The following is a 16,480-nucleotide window of genomic DNA, read 5'->3' as shown; positions in this document are numbered from 1 at the left end:
CTGCTTGCTTTTCAGTTCAGACCCTTTCAGCCTCTCCTTCAGATGTCAAAGACCTGATTTGCCAGTAAAGCCTGATCAAAGACTTGCTGCCCTCCCCACTGCACTGCCTGGTCTGACTGCCCACTTATCACACTGCCTGCTTACTGTGCATGCATTGTGCTGCATGCTGCAGGAGTATCTGCTATTGTTAAAACTTACCAGAGTGACATTAATTGTATTTTTACTGCCAGCCAGGAGACATAAAAAAGTACACTTGAGACTGCTGCAGACTACAAACACTCTAACAGCTCTTACAGTATGTGGCTGCACTTGTTTCAGTGTGTGCAGCAGAAGGAGAAAGAGTTAAAGTGCAGTTGGTGCAGTAAATCCCACTTTCTGTCAGGGGGGGTTAGGGCGGAGCAGGATTAAAAAGGTATACTGAGTCTTATAGAAATGAGCTCCCAAGATATTTCCATTCTTTAAGCACCCGAGGAACTGTGCCTCCCTTTTAAATACCTGCTTAGACAAGGTCATTCACCCATTAATCACAGATTAATTTCTGTGAAAATGATGGCAGCATTGACACAGGATGATGTTTCGGATGCAGCAACAACCCTCAGTGTGTCCAAATAAAAGAGGAGAGATTTCTCAGATAAAAGAGATTTCTACTGGACGCATGCAGTGATTGTATCTCTACAGTGTGCTGACAGCTGACACATGCACATGCGCCTCCAGTGACAGTATGTTTGTGTTGCTCCCTGCGTGTGTTCAAGCACATGTAAAAACACCGGAGTGGATGCCAGGGTGGGCGGAGTGCACATGTACAACAAGATGACTGCTCAGGGAGGCACTGATAGATCACTCAGTTTAATTGAATTACAGGGGGACTCTCTCTTCTGCAGGGGCCGCAGAGAGCTGCAGCATCTAAAAACCCAGATTAAGAGAGGCGAGAGAGGTGAAATGAATTGTTCATAGGCGAAAAATAAAATCATGACCCTGACAAAACATTAATATTGGCTGATATTAGGGTAGTTTCAACCTAAACAGTGTCAGTTAATTGTCAGGTAAAAATCAACTCAGTAATTTATTCTGCACCCTTTTTTGATTTGTTATGACATCCAGAACACTGACAAAACATTTCCAAATCACTTCTAATCCTTACAATGTACAGGCAGTATTTCAATGCCAAATAGTGTATTAAGAGGAGCTTGTGGTGCCAAGTCCCCCCTCCCTGAAACGAAATCTAACACAGAGGGGCTGCAGCACTGGAATGCAACTCCTGGTGAAGTATTCCCTCCTGCCCCGACAGCGGGCTCAGAGACCCTGTGCTGTTGGACATTTTCATGCATGTTCAGATGATAATGGTGCCTATAAGTAAAATATTGACACATGCATGAGGCTGGAGAGAAACTATATTTATTAAGTGCACCCATTTATATCTTTATGTACTTTTTCTAAGGACAGGTTAGTGTTGTTTTCCCTATATTTTAAACTAAATTTGTACTCGTGACGTCACTTTTCTTCATATCTTTATTTAGAAGCTACAATGATGAAAGATTTTGCTCTTCAAAAGTAAAATCAAAAAACTTAACCACATATATGCACATACAGTAGGGTGAAGTCAGGTCATTTGGGAAATCAGGCACCAGTAAGGTTTTACATCTTTAGATCAACGATCATGTTGGTGTATTGTTGCCACAAATGTTCTTTACATGAAACAATCATTCTAATTGGTCTGAGATAACTAGGATTTTCTTTTAAAAATCACTGGTCTGAACTTGTGATGTGATGTGTATTGTATGTCAAGTATTTTACTTGACCACATATTTTCTTTATCGAAGTACAGTATAGCAGAGATGCAAAACAAGCTCTAAAAGTACCTCTTTAGGCAGTCTTCATTATGACATCACTCTAAAATAAAACAGGCCTCCATATGAAGTAAATTAATGTGCAGACAGCACATGTGACAATAAGAAATCTATAAAACCTCTGTCTTCAGGTAATGCTTTGTCCGGTGCTTGGCCTGCGGGCTGTTTGGCACGCTCGGTGGCCTCTGGTCGAAGTCCCCCATACACACAGCTACAAAGAAGAGAGTCCCTCCAATGACCAGAGCCAAACCTCCGAACCACCCAGAGAACATGGCCTCTCCATACTCCCAGCGTGGCATCACATCAGGATAACCCTCGTTCATGAATTCCTCCAGAGTTGTGTAGGCCACAAGAGAGATGGGAGCCAGAGTGGTGAGCCCCGACACCCAGGAAAGCAACCCGCTGAGGATGAGGAGCCGTCTCTTCAGGCCAGGCTGTCCCATACACATCCCAACCCCCTCCAGACCCGGGAAGGCAGCCAGCAGAGCTAAACCTCCAGTGCCTATAGACACCGACATGAGCACCCTGGAGATCTGCAGGTCCATCGGCAGCCCCATGATGGAGTCGTAGGCCTTGCACTGAATCCCCACCTCTTCGGTGTAGAGACAGGTGTGCCAAAGACCAGAAAACCAGTTTTCCACTTCGTTCAGGTCAGAGTTCATTGTCTTCCAAAATGGAAGGAAGGCGGTGATCAGAGAAGTGACAAAACCCCCAAACGTCACAAAGAGTGCAGTCCTTTGCATAACTTTAGGCGTTAGAAAAACCATCTTCTGCCCTCCTGCTGAGCTGTGACTCCTGTTCAAGTGTGCAGGTCTGTGTAACAGGTTGTGAGATCCAGAGTGGCTCTGTGGCCCGTCCCACCTGCTGATGTAGCAAGACCAACCGGGCCAGCCCACTTATTCTGCCTCCTTAATAATATGCACCTGATAAGTGGGACATAATCAGCAACTGTGGCATGACAACAGACATATTGTCTTGTTTCAGTGTTCAATATCATGGCAGTGAACAATGAACTCTGTTTTAAGATGAAACCAAATATGTTCAGCAGGATTCTGGGCTGTGTGCGTGCACAAGTGGACTTAAAGGAATGAAACATGAGCAAGCTGGGCATGGAGGTACACGCAGAAAAAAGGAAAAAGAAATAAAAGTGACTCCAGGAATGGTTTCTGAGATTCAGTACATTGTTTAAAGCTGTAAATATTTCAGTTGAGCTGTTTAACTGATGATGAGACTTGGGCATTATTTTCGTTAAGACATTTACACTCTTAGGAAATCAAAGGAGGAGCTTTCGATGCGTCTCAAGTGTCTGGACCATGAATAGCACTTTGTGCTCACTGCAACGGTACTTACAACAGAGTCCAAAAGAGTCCAACACTTTGTGAATTCCACTGAGGGTCTTTACAGATCGTGCAATTCAACTGGCAGCAAACAGAAAATTCAATCTACTGCCTCAGCATTTGGGTCAACCAGTTTTTCCTCTATCCCATGGGCATATTTTAAAATATAACTTAAAAGGAAACAAATGGACGAAAGGCCTTAGTTATTAATTTTATTCAATTCATAGTAGTTTGAATGTTTAGGATTGGTTTGCCTGTCTTGACTACTGTAATAAACAAATTATTATTTTTAAAATTAAATAGCAATTTATTCGGTCACATTAAACTAATACATTTTAATATATCCCACTTGAGTGAATCAAAATCTTTGCAAATGCAAAATCTTGCAGAAGCCAAAGTGAAGGAGTTCACCCTCTCAAACCAAGGAGCATTGTCTGACCTTATCATCCATAGATCTGTGCAAACTGAAACCCCTGAAGGACAGGGCTAATTTGATGACAGGTCAAGGATTAACCTTCAGCTTTTTCACATCGTGTATAGGTTACAATGGCTGTAGTTTATGGCTGAAGGGCTGTGTAGGAATTTCACATGAGTGCAAATTTGTGAATACTCTTTTGGAAGAAACTGCATCAGTTGTGATGTTTAAAATACGTCTGTAAGTTGTTAACTTTGAGACGTCCAGTTTGAATCCAAGCTGTCATAAATAACACTGATGACGGCTGGAGTACTGAGCAGCCATGGCATTTAGATAAAACTGTCTATCAAGCAGGGGCTGGATTTAAATTTCAAAGGTACATTCTGTTCATATCATATTTTCAATCTATTGCTCGGGATTCAAACGTGTAGTTTTTACTATCTTTTTTTCTTATGTTTATGATTTTCTTATGTTTATACTTTGTATCAAATGCATGCAGTTTTCCCTTGTTTCCATAAGGGTTATTGCTGCTGTGCTTCTCAATTATGGAGCACTGCAGCGTTTGATGAAATGCATCAAAATCAATGTTGTTGCTTTTCACTGACATGACACAGACTATGAAAAAAATAAAATAAAATATAAAGATTTTTTTCCCCATTTTCATTTCGGTATTATGTTAACAAATGTATTTATTTAAAAAAAAGATTTTAAGTCTTAAATAAAAAATGAAAATTTTGGATTTATGATCAGGACTGATATTGGTTCAAATATTTAACTCAGTAAAAATGGAATATAATATTAATGTATAATTTTATGGAAATATTTTTGACACAACATTTTTGTTCTTGGACCAACTTTTCTAATTTCCTTAGAGGACGAAAACATCCATATCAAAAATATATCAAGTATCAAGTAAGTTCAGCCTCCACAAGAGTTCAGAGTGCAGTAAAGAGTCACAGTACAGCATGACTTATTTTATATATAAGATTTATTAAGGCTTTAAATACATGAAACCCATGTGGGTAAATATTTAATAACAGCATACTGATGTCACTAAATACACACTGCTATGTTGTATGGATGGAGAGAGCCTGTCTGTTAGTGACGCTACGAGGTGATTAGTATTACAAATATGTGCGCCGATGACATAACATGAAACAAAGCAAACTGCTTTAAGACAGACATACATTCTAATTATTTTCATATAATGATTTTGATTCATTTAAACATTTAATCCAGGCTTTTTATCTGAGTCAGAGCTGAGAATAATACAAGTGATGAATACAGTTTTATAGATAAATTAGCCATTTGCATTTAGTTGACTTAGAACATACAGTTTATGAGCAGATAACAGCTGAGCAACACTTGAACCTTTCCATAGTGTCACAATGATTACAATCCACTGCATATATATTATAAAATGCAGCAGCAATACTGAGCAGAGTAAAACCTTGCAAACGTTTTCTTCTGTAATCAAAATAAATAAATGACAAAGTATACATAAAAGGGAACATTTAACAAATTGTAACTGAGCTAGAATCCAGTTTCTTCACTGATTTTACTCCTCATTGAGATGTAGAGGGAGGACCGATTTGATACAGCGTGGATAAAAGCCATCTACTGAATGTGGGTCAAGACATGCGAGGGCCAACATAAAGAAAAGTACCGCGTGTTGGGGACGAGGGAATGACTAGAAGTAGGTAGAGCGGAGATGTATGGCTTCTGTGAGAGGAGATAAGAGCCCAGCTCTCGGCGTCATCCTAAATGTCGGAGCCCATCTCAGCACACTGTTTGTCTGATATGTGTGTAGCTAGAGACTCAATGATGTCCAACAGCAGCAGCTGGCTGAGAGACCGCAGGTTGGGGAGCTTGGATACCTTTGGGAGGGGAGGAGAGCAAAAAATGAAAAAAATGAGCCATAACTTAAGACAAGACAATGAGTCAAACAGAGTAAAATGAAGAATAAGCCGAAATTTGATTGCGCATGCACGGAAAAAATGAAGATAAACTGAAAGAAGCAGAAACATTAACAATAGAGCTAGCACTGCAGTGAGGCAGGGTGAGAATTGAGTGCTTCGCTGTTTCTTTGAATAACAAACAATAATCAGAGTGGCACTATGACCCTCATCGCTATTTGATGAGGTGCTTGTTCAGCCGGCCGGGCTGTAAACAGCCTCCTCTCTACGTAGAAGATAGAGGGTGATCCACGAGGAGGCCAGAAGTGTCAGTCTCCCGCAAAGAAGACAAGCCTACAGGGTTAGCTCAGCTGCAGTGAGTGGGCAGCAAACCCCCAGGGCTCCGGATACAAGCCCACCCACCTTAATGAACTGGTGGACAATAATGTGCAGGCAGTGCTTCTTCATGTCCAGAGCCTGGGTCTTATCAGCTGCCTCCAGAATCTGAAGTTCAGAGGGAGAAGTGAGTGAGCAAATGATTCACTCTGCATAACAAAATGTCTTTAGGTATTGGATAGCATTTTAAAAATTAGGTCACTGCTCCCCTCACTCCCCCACTGCCCACATGGGAAAACATAAATACCTGCAAGACGTTCTCCACAGTGACGTTCATCTCCAGATTCTGCTTGCAGTAAGCCTGCAGCCTGTTATTTGAAAAGCCGTAGTAATACGGTGCAGCAAACAGATAGCTGTTTATCTCAGGTTAAGGAAGGTATTTTTAAAAAAATGCCTTGTGCGTGCTATAATTTATTGAAAAGTTTGTGATTTAGACTTTGCACAGAAACCAGAACAGAGATGGGGTTCATACAGCTTTTTACAGAGTAAAAATCAAGCACTTTTTAAAAAGGTACTTAAACTAAATATTTCCAGACTCTTGAAGCCGTTAGTATCACATTGAAATTATTATTGCCAAAAAAGGTTTACAGAATTCCTATATACGCAGAGCAGTCAGTCAATGTATATAGTCAATTTGTTTACTTTCTAAAAGTCACATTAAATTTGAATGTATGTTTTGATCCTGATTATTTGTATTATTATATTATTATGTTTTTTCATTTCCAGAGTTCGGTATCAACATAGGGCTTCTATCGCTATTTGGTTTAAATGAGTGATTATGTAGATGAAACACCAGATTATGTCAAAAATCAAACATTTTTACATTTTTAACATCGCTGAGGTTTCTCTATATCTATATTCAGAGACTACAGATGTCACCATACTGGAGATTCTTATTTCTTTTACAGTCTATTTGTGAGCTAGAAAACATAACGCTTGAAATAAAATAATTAAAAAAAGAGTTTGTGAGTATACTATTTGCTCATTATATGCAACCCATAGGCAACTTAAAATCCGGACATAAAAACAGCAAAAGAAAATGATGATGCATATAATGAAAGCATTTAAAAAATATATATGTATTATGTTCCTTGCATAGTATCTCTCCACAAGCAGTGGCCACAATAGCTGAATAAAGTCAATACACACATGCAGTTCCAGTAATGGCCACAAGATGCTGACTGTAGCACCTTTATGGATCCAAATGAAAAGTTTTTCACCTTTATCTTTCACCAAATTCTTTCTTAAGCTCAAACACCTCTTATTCTGAAACACAACCATTTACAAATGTATCCCAATATATATCTATCTCAAGGTGTGTACCCAAACATAACTTATTTTTTACATTTAATCTTATGCCACTCACAGGTACTGACTATACTGAAACTGACAGAAAACTTGTCTGCAGAAATAAATACAATACATTTTTGCCACAATAAGTTATAGAGTCTCAACAGAAGAGAAGATACAAGAGCAGTATGTTTTGACTAGGTTTTCCTCGATTGACAGATGTGGCCACTTTGTAAAATGTGATGTAAATGTAATGTTTGTAAGATGATTTCAATTTTGTCTTATAGTGGGTTCTGCATGGGAAAGGCTTAATAATCTGATGAATGAATATAAAACAGGTTGAATTTGAGAAGGATACAGGGAATCCTCTGGAGGCATGTTGACGTCTCCGTAGTAAATATAACGCAGCATGGACTCAAAGGCCTGCTTACTTGGGACCATCTCACCGATGGAGATGTTAACCTGACCGTCCACGGGCATGAAGGAGCGGAACATCGCCTCAAAGTAACTGAGGGATTAAAACAGAAACGTTAAGTGTCAGAGAAATCACTCAAAATATTATCACCTCCCTAAATATTTGCATATGACGCAAAATCATCATTCTTTTTTAATCCTCTACTAATCCTCTTCTTCTTTAAAACAAAAAAAAAACATGCATTTATACTGAAGTATAAAACTTGGAGTAAAATAGCCATATTCAATATTTTTTCAATAAAGTTATAAATAAACAATTATTTGCAATATAAATGAAATTATAGCCATATAGACATACATAAAGGCTTATGTCTGTATAAAGCTTTTGAAATGAATGTAAGATTGTGTCTGATTTAATGAAAAAAAATGAAATGGGAAATATGCTCATTTTCAGATAATACCTGTATTTTGGGTTTCAACTACAACATGATTTCATGATTTAATGTGCAAAAACATTTTTTCTTCTTTTCTTCTTGTTATTATTCTGTCTGGCTGGATTATCAGATACTGAATTACATGTTATACATCCAGTGCTTCTAAAGCCTTGAATAAAACTTGAATAAAGTGAATTAACATATTAAAAGAGTTAGTTGGAATCTAATTCTACAAACATTATAGCAACACAATTTAAGTTTACCATCATTGAATAAAAATGTGCACAAAGTCTGATAATATGCTCTGCTGCTGCATGTGCACAAAGCAGATCATAAAGCCTGTGTTGTTCCTACCTGGATCGCGCTGCCAGTATGGCTTTATGAGCAGGTCGCGGGTGTCCGTCTAACAGTAGGATAATGTCACAGAACTCCAGGCCGCCTCCCTCCAGGTAAGCCTTCATGTCCTGCACCAGGGAGGTCCCGATGTCCACAGGCTGGTCCGAGTACAACCTGAGAGGAGGCTGCTGCTTTCGTCGCACAATCTCCACAATCAGCGGGGTGGACAGATGCTCAAACTCCTTCGTCATGATCACCTGGTTGAAGTGTGACTCCTTCACCACAAAATTAAGGCAATGTTCCTGCAGAAAGAAATAATTACAAAGCATGAATACAAGAATAGATGATAACTTTTACTGACCTCTTTTGATCCAAATTATGACATCTATTGTTATAAAGAAATACTGATCTTCAACCACTAGAGGGTGGTAAAAATGACATTATTATACATGTGTACCTTGAGCTGGTCCAGTTGCAGCTTGTTGGCATTTTCACAAACACTGAGAACGTTTTGCAGGTCGACAGATGCTTCAATGTACTGCACACACAGCTGCTCGAGGCGGGAAAGTTTGAAACTAAGGGCCAGTTTGTAAACATCCATTATTAGAAGAACATCTTGGACATGACCTGTGGAGACGAGCAAATTGTCAGTTTTTCTTGTCTCTCTTGGGGATTACTGCGGTTACATAACAAGATGAACAAGGCAGCCATGAAAGGAGAGGTACCTCTGCGTGGGTACTGGATCTTGTCCGTGTAGAGGAACTGCATTAAGACTTCAAAGGGCTGGGCCTCCGCTTCCCTGATGCAGACCTCTAGCATGGGCCTGTTGGCTGCTGGGATATCCCTGGGGCCTCCAGCTGCCCCCTCGTCACTATCCTCGCTGCTGTCCTGTTTAGCCTTCTGCGAACAAAGAAAGTTTACACAACACTTTTAACATGTGTAAAATGTGTGTGTTTGAATCTACCACTCTTTAACATCGCTGAGGTTTCTCTATATCTATATTCAGAGACTACAGATGCCACCATACTGGAGATTCTTATTTCTTTAAACTGATTTTTAAAGTTTTAAAGTGTCCTTGTTATCTGAGGGTAACATTTTAAACCTCTTGTCAGTTTATGGCTGTTTGGCGTCTGAATGATTACACAAGAGCTGGGAGTTGTGAACATAAAATATCACTATTATGATATCAGAGTTGATTTTACAGTCTTAATTTAATGGAGTGTTGGAATTTGTGTTTCCTGTCTGTGATAGTTGAATCAAATGAACTACAAATGCCTGATCTATCATTTTCAAATGTTTCACATGTATAAATATCTTATGACAACACTGATAGTGTTCCATTGTCTCAGAGGAAATTAAATTAAGTTTTGGCGTGGCTCTGACCTGTCGCTGCCTATCCCAAGCCTGCAGGATTTTCTTCCGCAGCCACTGACATCTTGCAGTCACTATGGCGATATGCCCCAAGACTCTCTCCTCCCTCTGTAAACAACACAGCAAGTCAAACAGATGGAAAAATCATCTTAGTTGAGTAATGTGAATGTCAGCTTGTAAGTTTAATCAGCAGTTTAGAAGCTTAGACTCCCACCTCGCCCAGAATAAACTCCACATCACAGAATTGACGATTCTCAAACAGTTTGCCATAGTCCTCATGGAGAGTACACTTTGGGTAACAGGAGAACTGTAAGAAGAAGAAAATATTGTTTAAAGAGGCACAACTCTCAAAACTGCTCTCTAAACAAGGTAGAAAATTTAAGTGAACCAAGTCCTTTTTTTTTTCTTTATACAGGATAGGCTTTTGACCACAGCCTCCAAATATTGCAAAATGCTGAGAGCAAGTGTTTGTATATTTCAACAATGAATTTGTTTGACACCAACCTGGAATCTGTACATCTCCCCACTGCGCACATTGTTGTCCACAGTTCCTCCAAAGATGTACATGGCATCGTGAATCACAGCCGCAGCATGGAAGAGTCTCCCACTGGGCATCTGATGGGGCAGCGAAAGAGAAAGTTCATGGACATTGTTAAACAACAGTGTTTTTTTACACAAATATTTAATCTAACTACAGGTGCATCTCAACAAATTAGAATATCATAGGAAGTTTATTTATGTCAGCAATTCAATTCACAAAGTGGAAATAACACATTATATAGATCCATTACACACAGAGTGAAACATTTAATGTCTTTATTTATTTATTTCTTCTAATTATAATGATTATGGCTTACATTTTATGAAGACCTAAAATTCAGTGTCTCAAAAAAAGTTAATATTACAAAAAAACTATTTTAAAAAGTATGTTTAATCTGGAAATGTTGGCCTCTGAAAAGTATGTCCATCTATATGCAATCAATACTTGGTTGGGGCTATTTGACTTGAACGACTGGAAATGGACTTTTATATAACATATGATATTCTAATGTATTGAGATGCACCTGTACACAGCTGCAGTTACTTTAATCAAGATTCAGTACAGTAGGGGTGATAAGTAACGGCTAACGTGTTCCTGTATCATAATTCAACCTGTCACATACGTGATATAAATTCTTGTCTAAATCCATCTGCTTCATACCTCACTGTCCATGCTGGGATGGATCACCTCCCAGCTCTGAGAGTCCACATCGTAGCAGTGCAGCTCATTGGGCAGCGTGTTGTCAGCCGCACCTCCAAACACATACAAGTGGCGGTCAAAGGCAACCATAGTGTGGCCATAACGTCTCTGGGGAGGCGGAGGAGAGCCCCGCAGTAAGTGTTCAGTCGGGATGCGTGTCCACCTGAGAAGATTGAGTAATCATGAGTCGAATGTAACATTGGCAACAACAGGATGACTAAGGCTACGTTTACATGATGACGGTCTGAACAGAAGACGCAAAAGTGGCGTCGCGTCTTCACTTTTTATTCCGCGTTTAGACAAGCGTTTTCAGGAGGAAATCTGCGTGCATATGGTGACACAAAAGTGTGTGGAATTGGATTGTAGGCATGCCAGGCGGGATCACTTAAAGCGATAAGAGCATCTTTGGGCATGTGGAAGTTTTCACACCACGTATTTTCATCAGCTACTCCTTCCACAAAGTTATCCACCATCACTAGATCTCCCAGGTCTCGTCCAAAGCAGTCTGGCTCGCCTCCGACCAATCGGTGCATCCAAAATGTGATAGAGGTAATTACAGATCCTCTGTTCACTAATACTATCTGTACATCCTGTACATTTGGTGGAAAGACTCCTGTAAGTTTATTAGAGTTGCCAGAGCAGCTTGAAGGTCCGACGCATGGAAATAATCCCACGTTTGTTTATTTCCCTGTACTGGAGCATGTATGTGACGTAAACACATACGTGACGTGAGCAGATCTGAGCAGAGTTTTGCGTCTTGGCAGTGTAGACGGACACGCTACGGCGGAGCGTATTCAACTTTTCCACTTTGGAAGGTGGTTTCAGATTTTTTAGTTTTTAAGCCCCAAAAACGCTGTCACCGTCTAAACGAAAGGCACTTCCGATAAAATATTTTGTCGTTTTTACCCGCAAGCGTCCTCGTGTAAACGGGGCCTACATGTGGTATGTCACAGACAGAATTTAAGGGTGTACTGACATGTGTCCCTTGAACTCAAACTGGAAGAGGTTGTTGGTGATCTTGGCTCCACTCTGACCAGAAAACACAAACATCTTGTCTCTGCATACAGCTACAGGGAAGTTGCAGCAGGATGGAGGAATCTCGCCACTCTGATCGATCTGATGTACACAAAGTTAGAGACAGAGACATGAACACGTGTAGAAAAGTGAGTGTGAGCGTTGTACTCTCAATGTCCTTGTGGTCAGAGTATATTGAAATATATTATACTGGCCTCTTCCCAACATGCATGTTCTCGATCTTGCAGATTGATGGTCCACATGTCATTCAGCCTGCACAAGAGAGAAATATATGTCAATATTACATACAAAAACTATGTGTCAGTTGCGACAAAAAAAGGAAAAAAAGGCAATCATACCTGGCATTCCCATCATAGCCAGCAAATATCCACAGTTTTTCGCTGTAGACTGTGGCCCCATGTGCAGACCGAGCCACTGGCAGGCTGAAACAGAGGCAAAGGAGAGCAGGGCTGGATTTAAAAATTCAACCTGCAGATTTTTCCCAACAGAAATACTAAATTTTGAAAAGAAAAATTATGCTCCCATGCATATATAAATAAAACTGATTTCCAGGTGTAAAATGACACTATTCCCTGCAATTTAAAGTTAACAAGAACATCTCGTAACACGGACCGCTCTTAATAAGCTTCAATTAGAGAAACTGAAAAACCAAAAAAAAAAAGCCCTTTAATGAAAATCCTTGAAAGTATAATAAATTAAATAAAACTTTTTTCTGCAAATTTATCCAAAATAAACACCACAAAATTCCAAATATTCCAGAAAAATACACATTACCTCCCCTCCACTTTCCATTCAGTCCACTGCCCTGTTGCAAACTTATACTCAAAAAGGTCATTTTTGTTTTTCAGGTTTGAGTTTGAGTAGATGTCTCCAGTGTAGCCCCCTGAAAAATATTAAATCAAGCATTATAGCATCAACATCACCAGAAATATGGGTATGACATATATTTTAAGGGGAAAAAAGCTTTATAATAATGACCAAAAACAAACATGCTGCTGCCATAGACCACAGCTGAATGGTGATATCTGGGAGCAGGTGGAGTTCCAGTGGTGAAGGCCCTGTAGAGAAAACATACAAAGGTATGAATCATATTTCACACTGTAATTTTTATAATTGCTAATGCAAGATGGAAAAGTGTATTGCTACAATCTTACCGACACCATGAGCAGTCCTTCACATCAAAACGGAGCAAGTCGTTCAGCATGTTTTTCCTATTATATGACACAAAATATAATTACATTTCGTCACACAGAAGAGCTAGAGGGAGATTGTTTATTTATCAGTTTTAGTGTGTTTTATTGTTGACACCAATATTGGTAACACTTTACTCTAAGGTGTCTACATAAGAGTGACATGAGCGTGTCATAAACATGACATAGGATGTGTCATGAACATTAATGACACTTTAAAATAACATTAATGCTCATGATTGTTGTCATGTCATGTTTCTGACAGGCTTGTGTGACTCTTATGTAGACACCTTCAAAATAAAGTGTTACCAAATCTTGCTTAAGTCACAAAGGCATGTTCAAAAAATTGCCTAAGTCATTTATTTCTCTTAAGTTACATAATTTACACACAGTGTTACTACTATGCCAATTAGCCATTATTTGTTACATCCTTTTTGAGTGAAATGATCAATAAATGTCATATGTTACACTTCTGATGAAGTATTTTGTGTTTCCTGCAAGACTTGAAAAAAATTAGTTAGGCGATTGTTTTAACCGTGTGACGATTTGCTGATTTGCTGTGGTGGTCAATACTGTAAGTGTAGAGGAAAAATGCCAGTCACTGTCCAGTACTACTCACCCATTGTCTCCCCCAAACACATAAATGGCATCCCTGTATGCCACAACAGTGTGCTTACTGCGCCTAAATAGAGCAAATTAAGTTTAGGGTGAATATAAAGGGGAGAATATGCAGATTTTAGTCAGATAAAGGTGCACCTACTCATCTGTCAACATGTTACCTTGCACCAACAAACTCATCACACGGAGGGAGTCTTCTCCAGCGATGAACGGTCTCAAATGGGCCAAAATTGAGCGTCAGATATTCCACGCTGTCGGAGCAACTGTGGTCGAAATCAACACTCGGGGCCACTTTGGTTGATTTACAGGACATTGTTGCTAACTCATCCAGCTGAATCATTTCTCACGGCCACTCATCTACAGGGACGTCCACAGCTAACGCCATTATTTAAAGCCAGTGATCCAGCGTGAGAGTTACTAATGTTTTTCCACCGGTAATTTGGTCGTGGTATTACCTGAAATCCGCTTTATTTACGGTGAAGGATTATGCTCTTCCGGCTAACAGTTAGCTACTCGCGATGCTAAAAACTAACATTAGCCGCATTGCTAGCACTAGCCAGCTAGCTTTGTGCTAAGCCGCAACTAAAGCAACAGCTAACATAAAAGTCAAAGGAAAACTACCAACGTTACACTAAAATATTTGCCCTATCCGGTTCATTACCTCAATGAGTATGCATGCGACGTGAATGAGTTATCGCAACAAGGTACTAACCACAAAAGGTAAAGTCTAACTAGCACAACAAGAGTGCTGTCATTAAAGAGTCGGCCAGCCAGCCAGCCACGCCCCCGAGACCAGCCAGGACTTCACTTCCTGTAATGTCAAAATACAGTCAATACATGTTACATTTTAACCATCATAGCCTCATATAAAGTGGAATGTAACAGTTTTAAATATTTCAGAGATTAGTCAGGCATTATTCAGTGGTGGAAAAAGTACCCAGATCATTTGATTAAGTAAAATTAACAATGTAGAGATATTTTGTTACAGTTCAAAGTCCTGCAGTCAATATTTCACAAACAATATATATATATATATATATATATATATATATATATATATATATATATAGACAAAATTATTAGACCAGCATTGTTTTCTTCAATTTATTGTTCATTTTAATGCCTGGTACAACATATTTATTTAGACAAATATAACGATAACAACAAAAATAGCTCATAAGAGTGTAATTTAAGAGCTGATATCTATCCATTTTCCATGGATATGGACTGGACGACTGTATATATATCATTGTTGTATTATTTCTGATGATTTAACCTTATAGCGATCCAATTGTGATTTCGATAACATTTCAATTAACTTTGAGCCCTATTACTTTCCAACACTAGCATTATTTAACTTTCCTTTTTCCAACAAGCCATAACTACAGCAGTGTTTTTACAATAAGCTCTAGGGGACTTTGCACAACCGGTAACACAAATGTCATTCTTGTTATAATGGCTTAGAACTTTATAACTTACCTTGCACAGCAGCTGAATGTTCACGCTTATAATTGCTTTGTAAAGCAAGTAAGTAGAAAATGATTTTATAACCACTGATAAATGACTAGCTAGCTAGCTAACTAACTAACCATTTATAAAGAATGTTTTATTAGAACATGTCACTAAATCTACTCCATGTTTGTATATTTGGAATACAACTTGTGGTCAAATAAACTAAACCTGCAGTGAGGAGGCACATATATTGATATGAGGCAACATTTGCATGCATTAAAGATCGATTAATGATGTCTTTTGTCACTGCAGTGGCTTACTGGGTAGCTTAAATAGAACAGAGAAATTGTTCATGTTATTAGTAGACTAGTATTGTGTCAAGACAATTATCTGCTGCAAAAAAAACACAAAAAAACAAACCATTTAGACAATTGTAACTGTGCACACCTTCTTGATAAAAATATTCTTTGTCTTTTAGAGAAGTTGCTCAATGAACGAACCCACCTGTCTTCTCACCTGACTCTAGTATAACTATGTTGCAGTTTGTCATATTGACATACCAATAATACTATAATACAAGAATATAGTACATCACTGTATGTCACTGATTTGTTAATCTGTCTTTCCCACTTTGGTGGATTTACTCAAAAACCAACCGTTTATTTTGGTCCATAATTTCATTATGATCAAAGATGTTGGGATGTTATATACAATATACCCATAACAATGTTACTACATATGATAATAAGGACAAAACAACCAAACAGATAAAGAGGAAGCTGGCAATTGTATGAATCAGAACATTTAATACATGTAGTATTACATGTCATTTTCGCTTTATTTTGAGGATAGCAAGATTATCATATATTTCCAGGAATAATAGGGGGTGTATGGAGGACAAAATCAGTAAATTATGGATAAAGCAATCTATAACTGAAGCCAATGTTAAATACAGTACACAATAAACAAAATATTAAATGTAGAAATACAGAATATGTGTGCAAATGGACACAAATTAAGAAATAAATCAGTAAAACAGTGCATCAACAGGAAAGACATCAAAGTATTGCCTAGTCCCTTCATTTCTTCAGGTCCCGATAACAAGGCAGTGTAAACACATGTAGGTGGTGTTTAACACTGTTTGTCATTGTCATAGTGTCTTTTTAGGTAGATACTTGGCTGACAATGAATTTTCTTTTGGCTCACTATG

At 38.8% G+C, this 16,480-nt stretch overlaps 2 protein-coding genes across 3 annotated transcripts; both read right to left on the bottom strand.

Moving 5' to 3' along the window:
- Positions 1-1,438: 1,438 nt before the first annotated feature.
- Positions 1,439-10,144, bottom strand: cldn26 (claudin 26). The gene is made up of 2 exons (XM_059337666.1): positions 10,124-10,144; positions 1,439-2,617 (listed from the first exon to the last, which is right to left on the bottom strand). The coding sequence occupies exon 2, from the start codon at positions 2,612-2,614 to the stop codon at positions 1,958-1,960; it is 657 nt and encodes a 218-aa protein (XP_059193649.1). The 5' UTR covers positions 2,615-2,617; positions 10,124-10,144; the 3' UTR covers positions 1,439-1,957.
- Positions 4,577-14,585, bottom strand: lztr1 (leucine zipper like post translational regulator 1). Of its 2 annotated transcripts, none has more exons than XM_059337665.1 (19): positions 13,961-14,585; positions 13,820-13,882; positions 13,165-13,221; positions 12,989-13,068; positions 12,785-12,893; positions 12,349-12,432; positions 12,205-12,262; positions 11,952-12,091; positions 10,937-11,138; positions 10,240-10,350; positions 9,950-10,042; positions 9,748-9,843; positions 9,090-9,264; positions 8,822-8,991; positions 8,383-8,666; positions 7,539-7,688; positions 6,138-6,243; positions 5,918-5,998; positions 4,577-5,476 (listed from the first exon to the last, which is right to left on the bottom strand). In XM_059337665.1, exons 1-19 carry the CDS (start codon positions 13,996-13,998, stop codon positions 5,360-5,362), a joined length of 2,214 nt encoding a protein of 737 aa, XP_059193648.1. In that variant the 5' UTR covers positions 13,999-14,585; the 3' UTR covers positions 4,577-5,359. The 2 variants fall into 2 exon arrangements, with proteins under 2 accessions (XP_059193648.1, XP_059193647.1); XM_059337664.1 differs by having other exon boundaries at positions 13,980-14,585.
- Positions 14,586-16,480: the final 1,895 nt, after the last annotated feature.

This window comes from Centropristis striata, chromosome 7 (genome assembly GCF_030273125.1).
Source record: "Centropristis striata isolate RG_2023a ecotype Rhode Island chromosome 7, C.striata_1.0, whole genome shotgun sequence".
In the NCBI taxonomy this organism is placed as follows: Eukaryota; Metazoa; Chordata; class Actinopteri; order Perciformes; family Serranidae; genus Centropristis; species Centropristis striata.
Note: the sequence above shows the minus strand (reverse complement) of the source record. Positions and strands in the feature narration are given on the sequence as shown.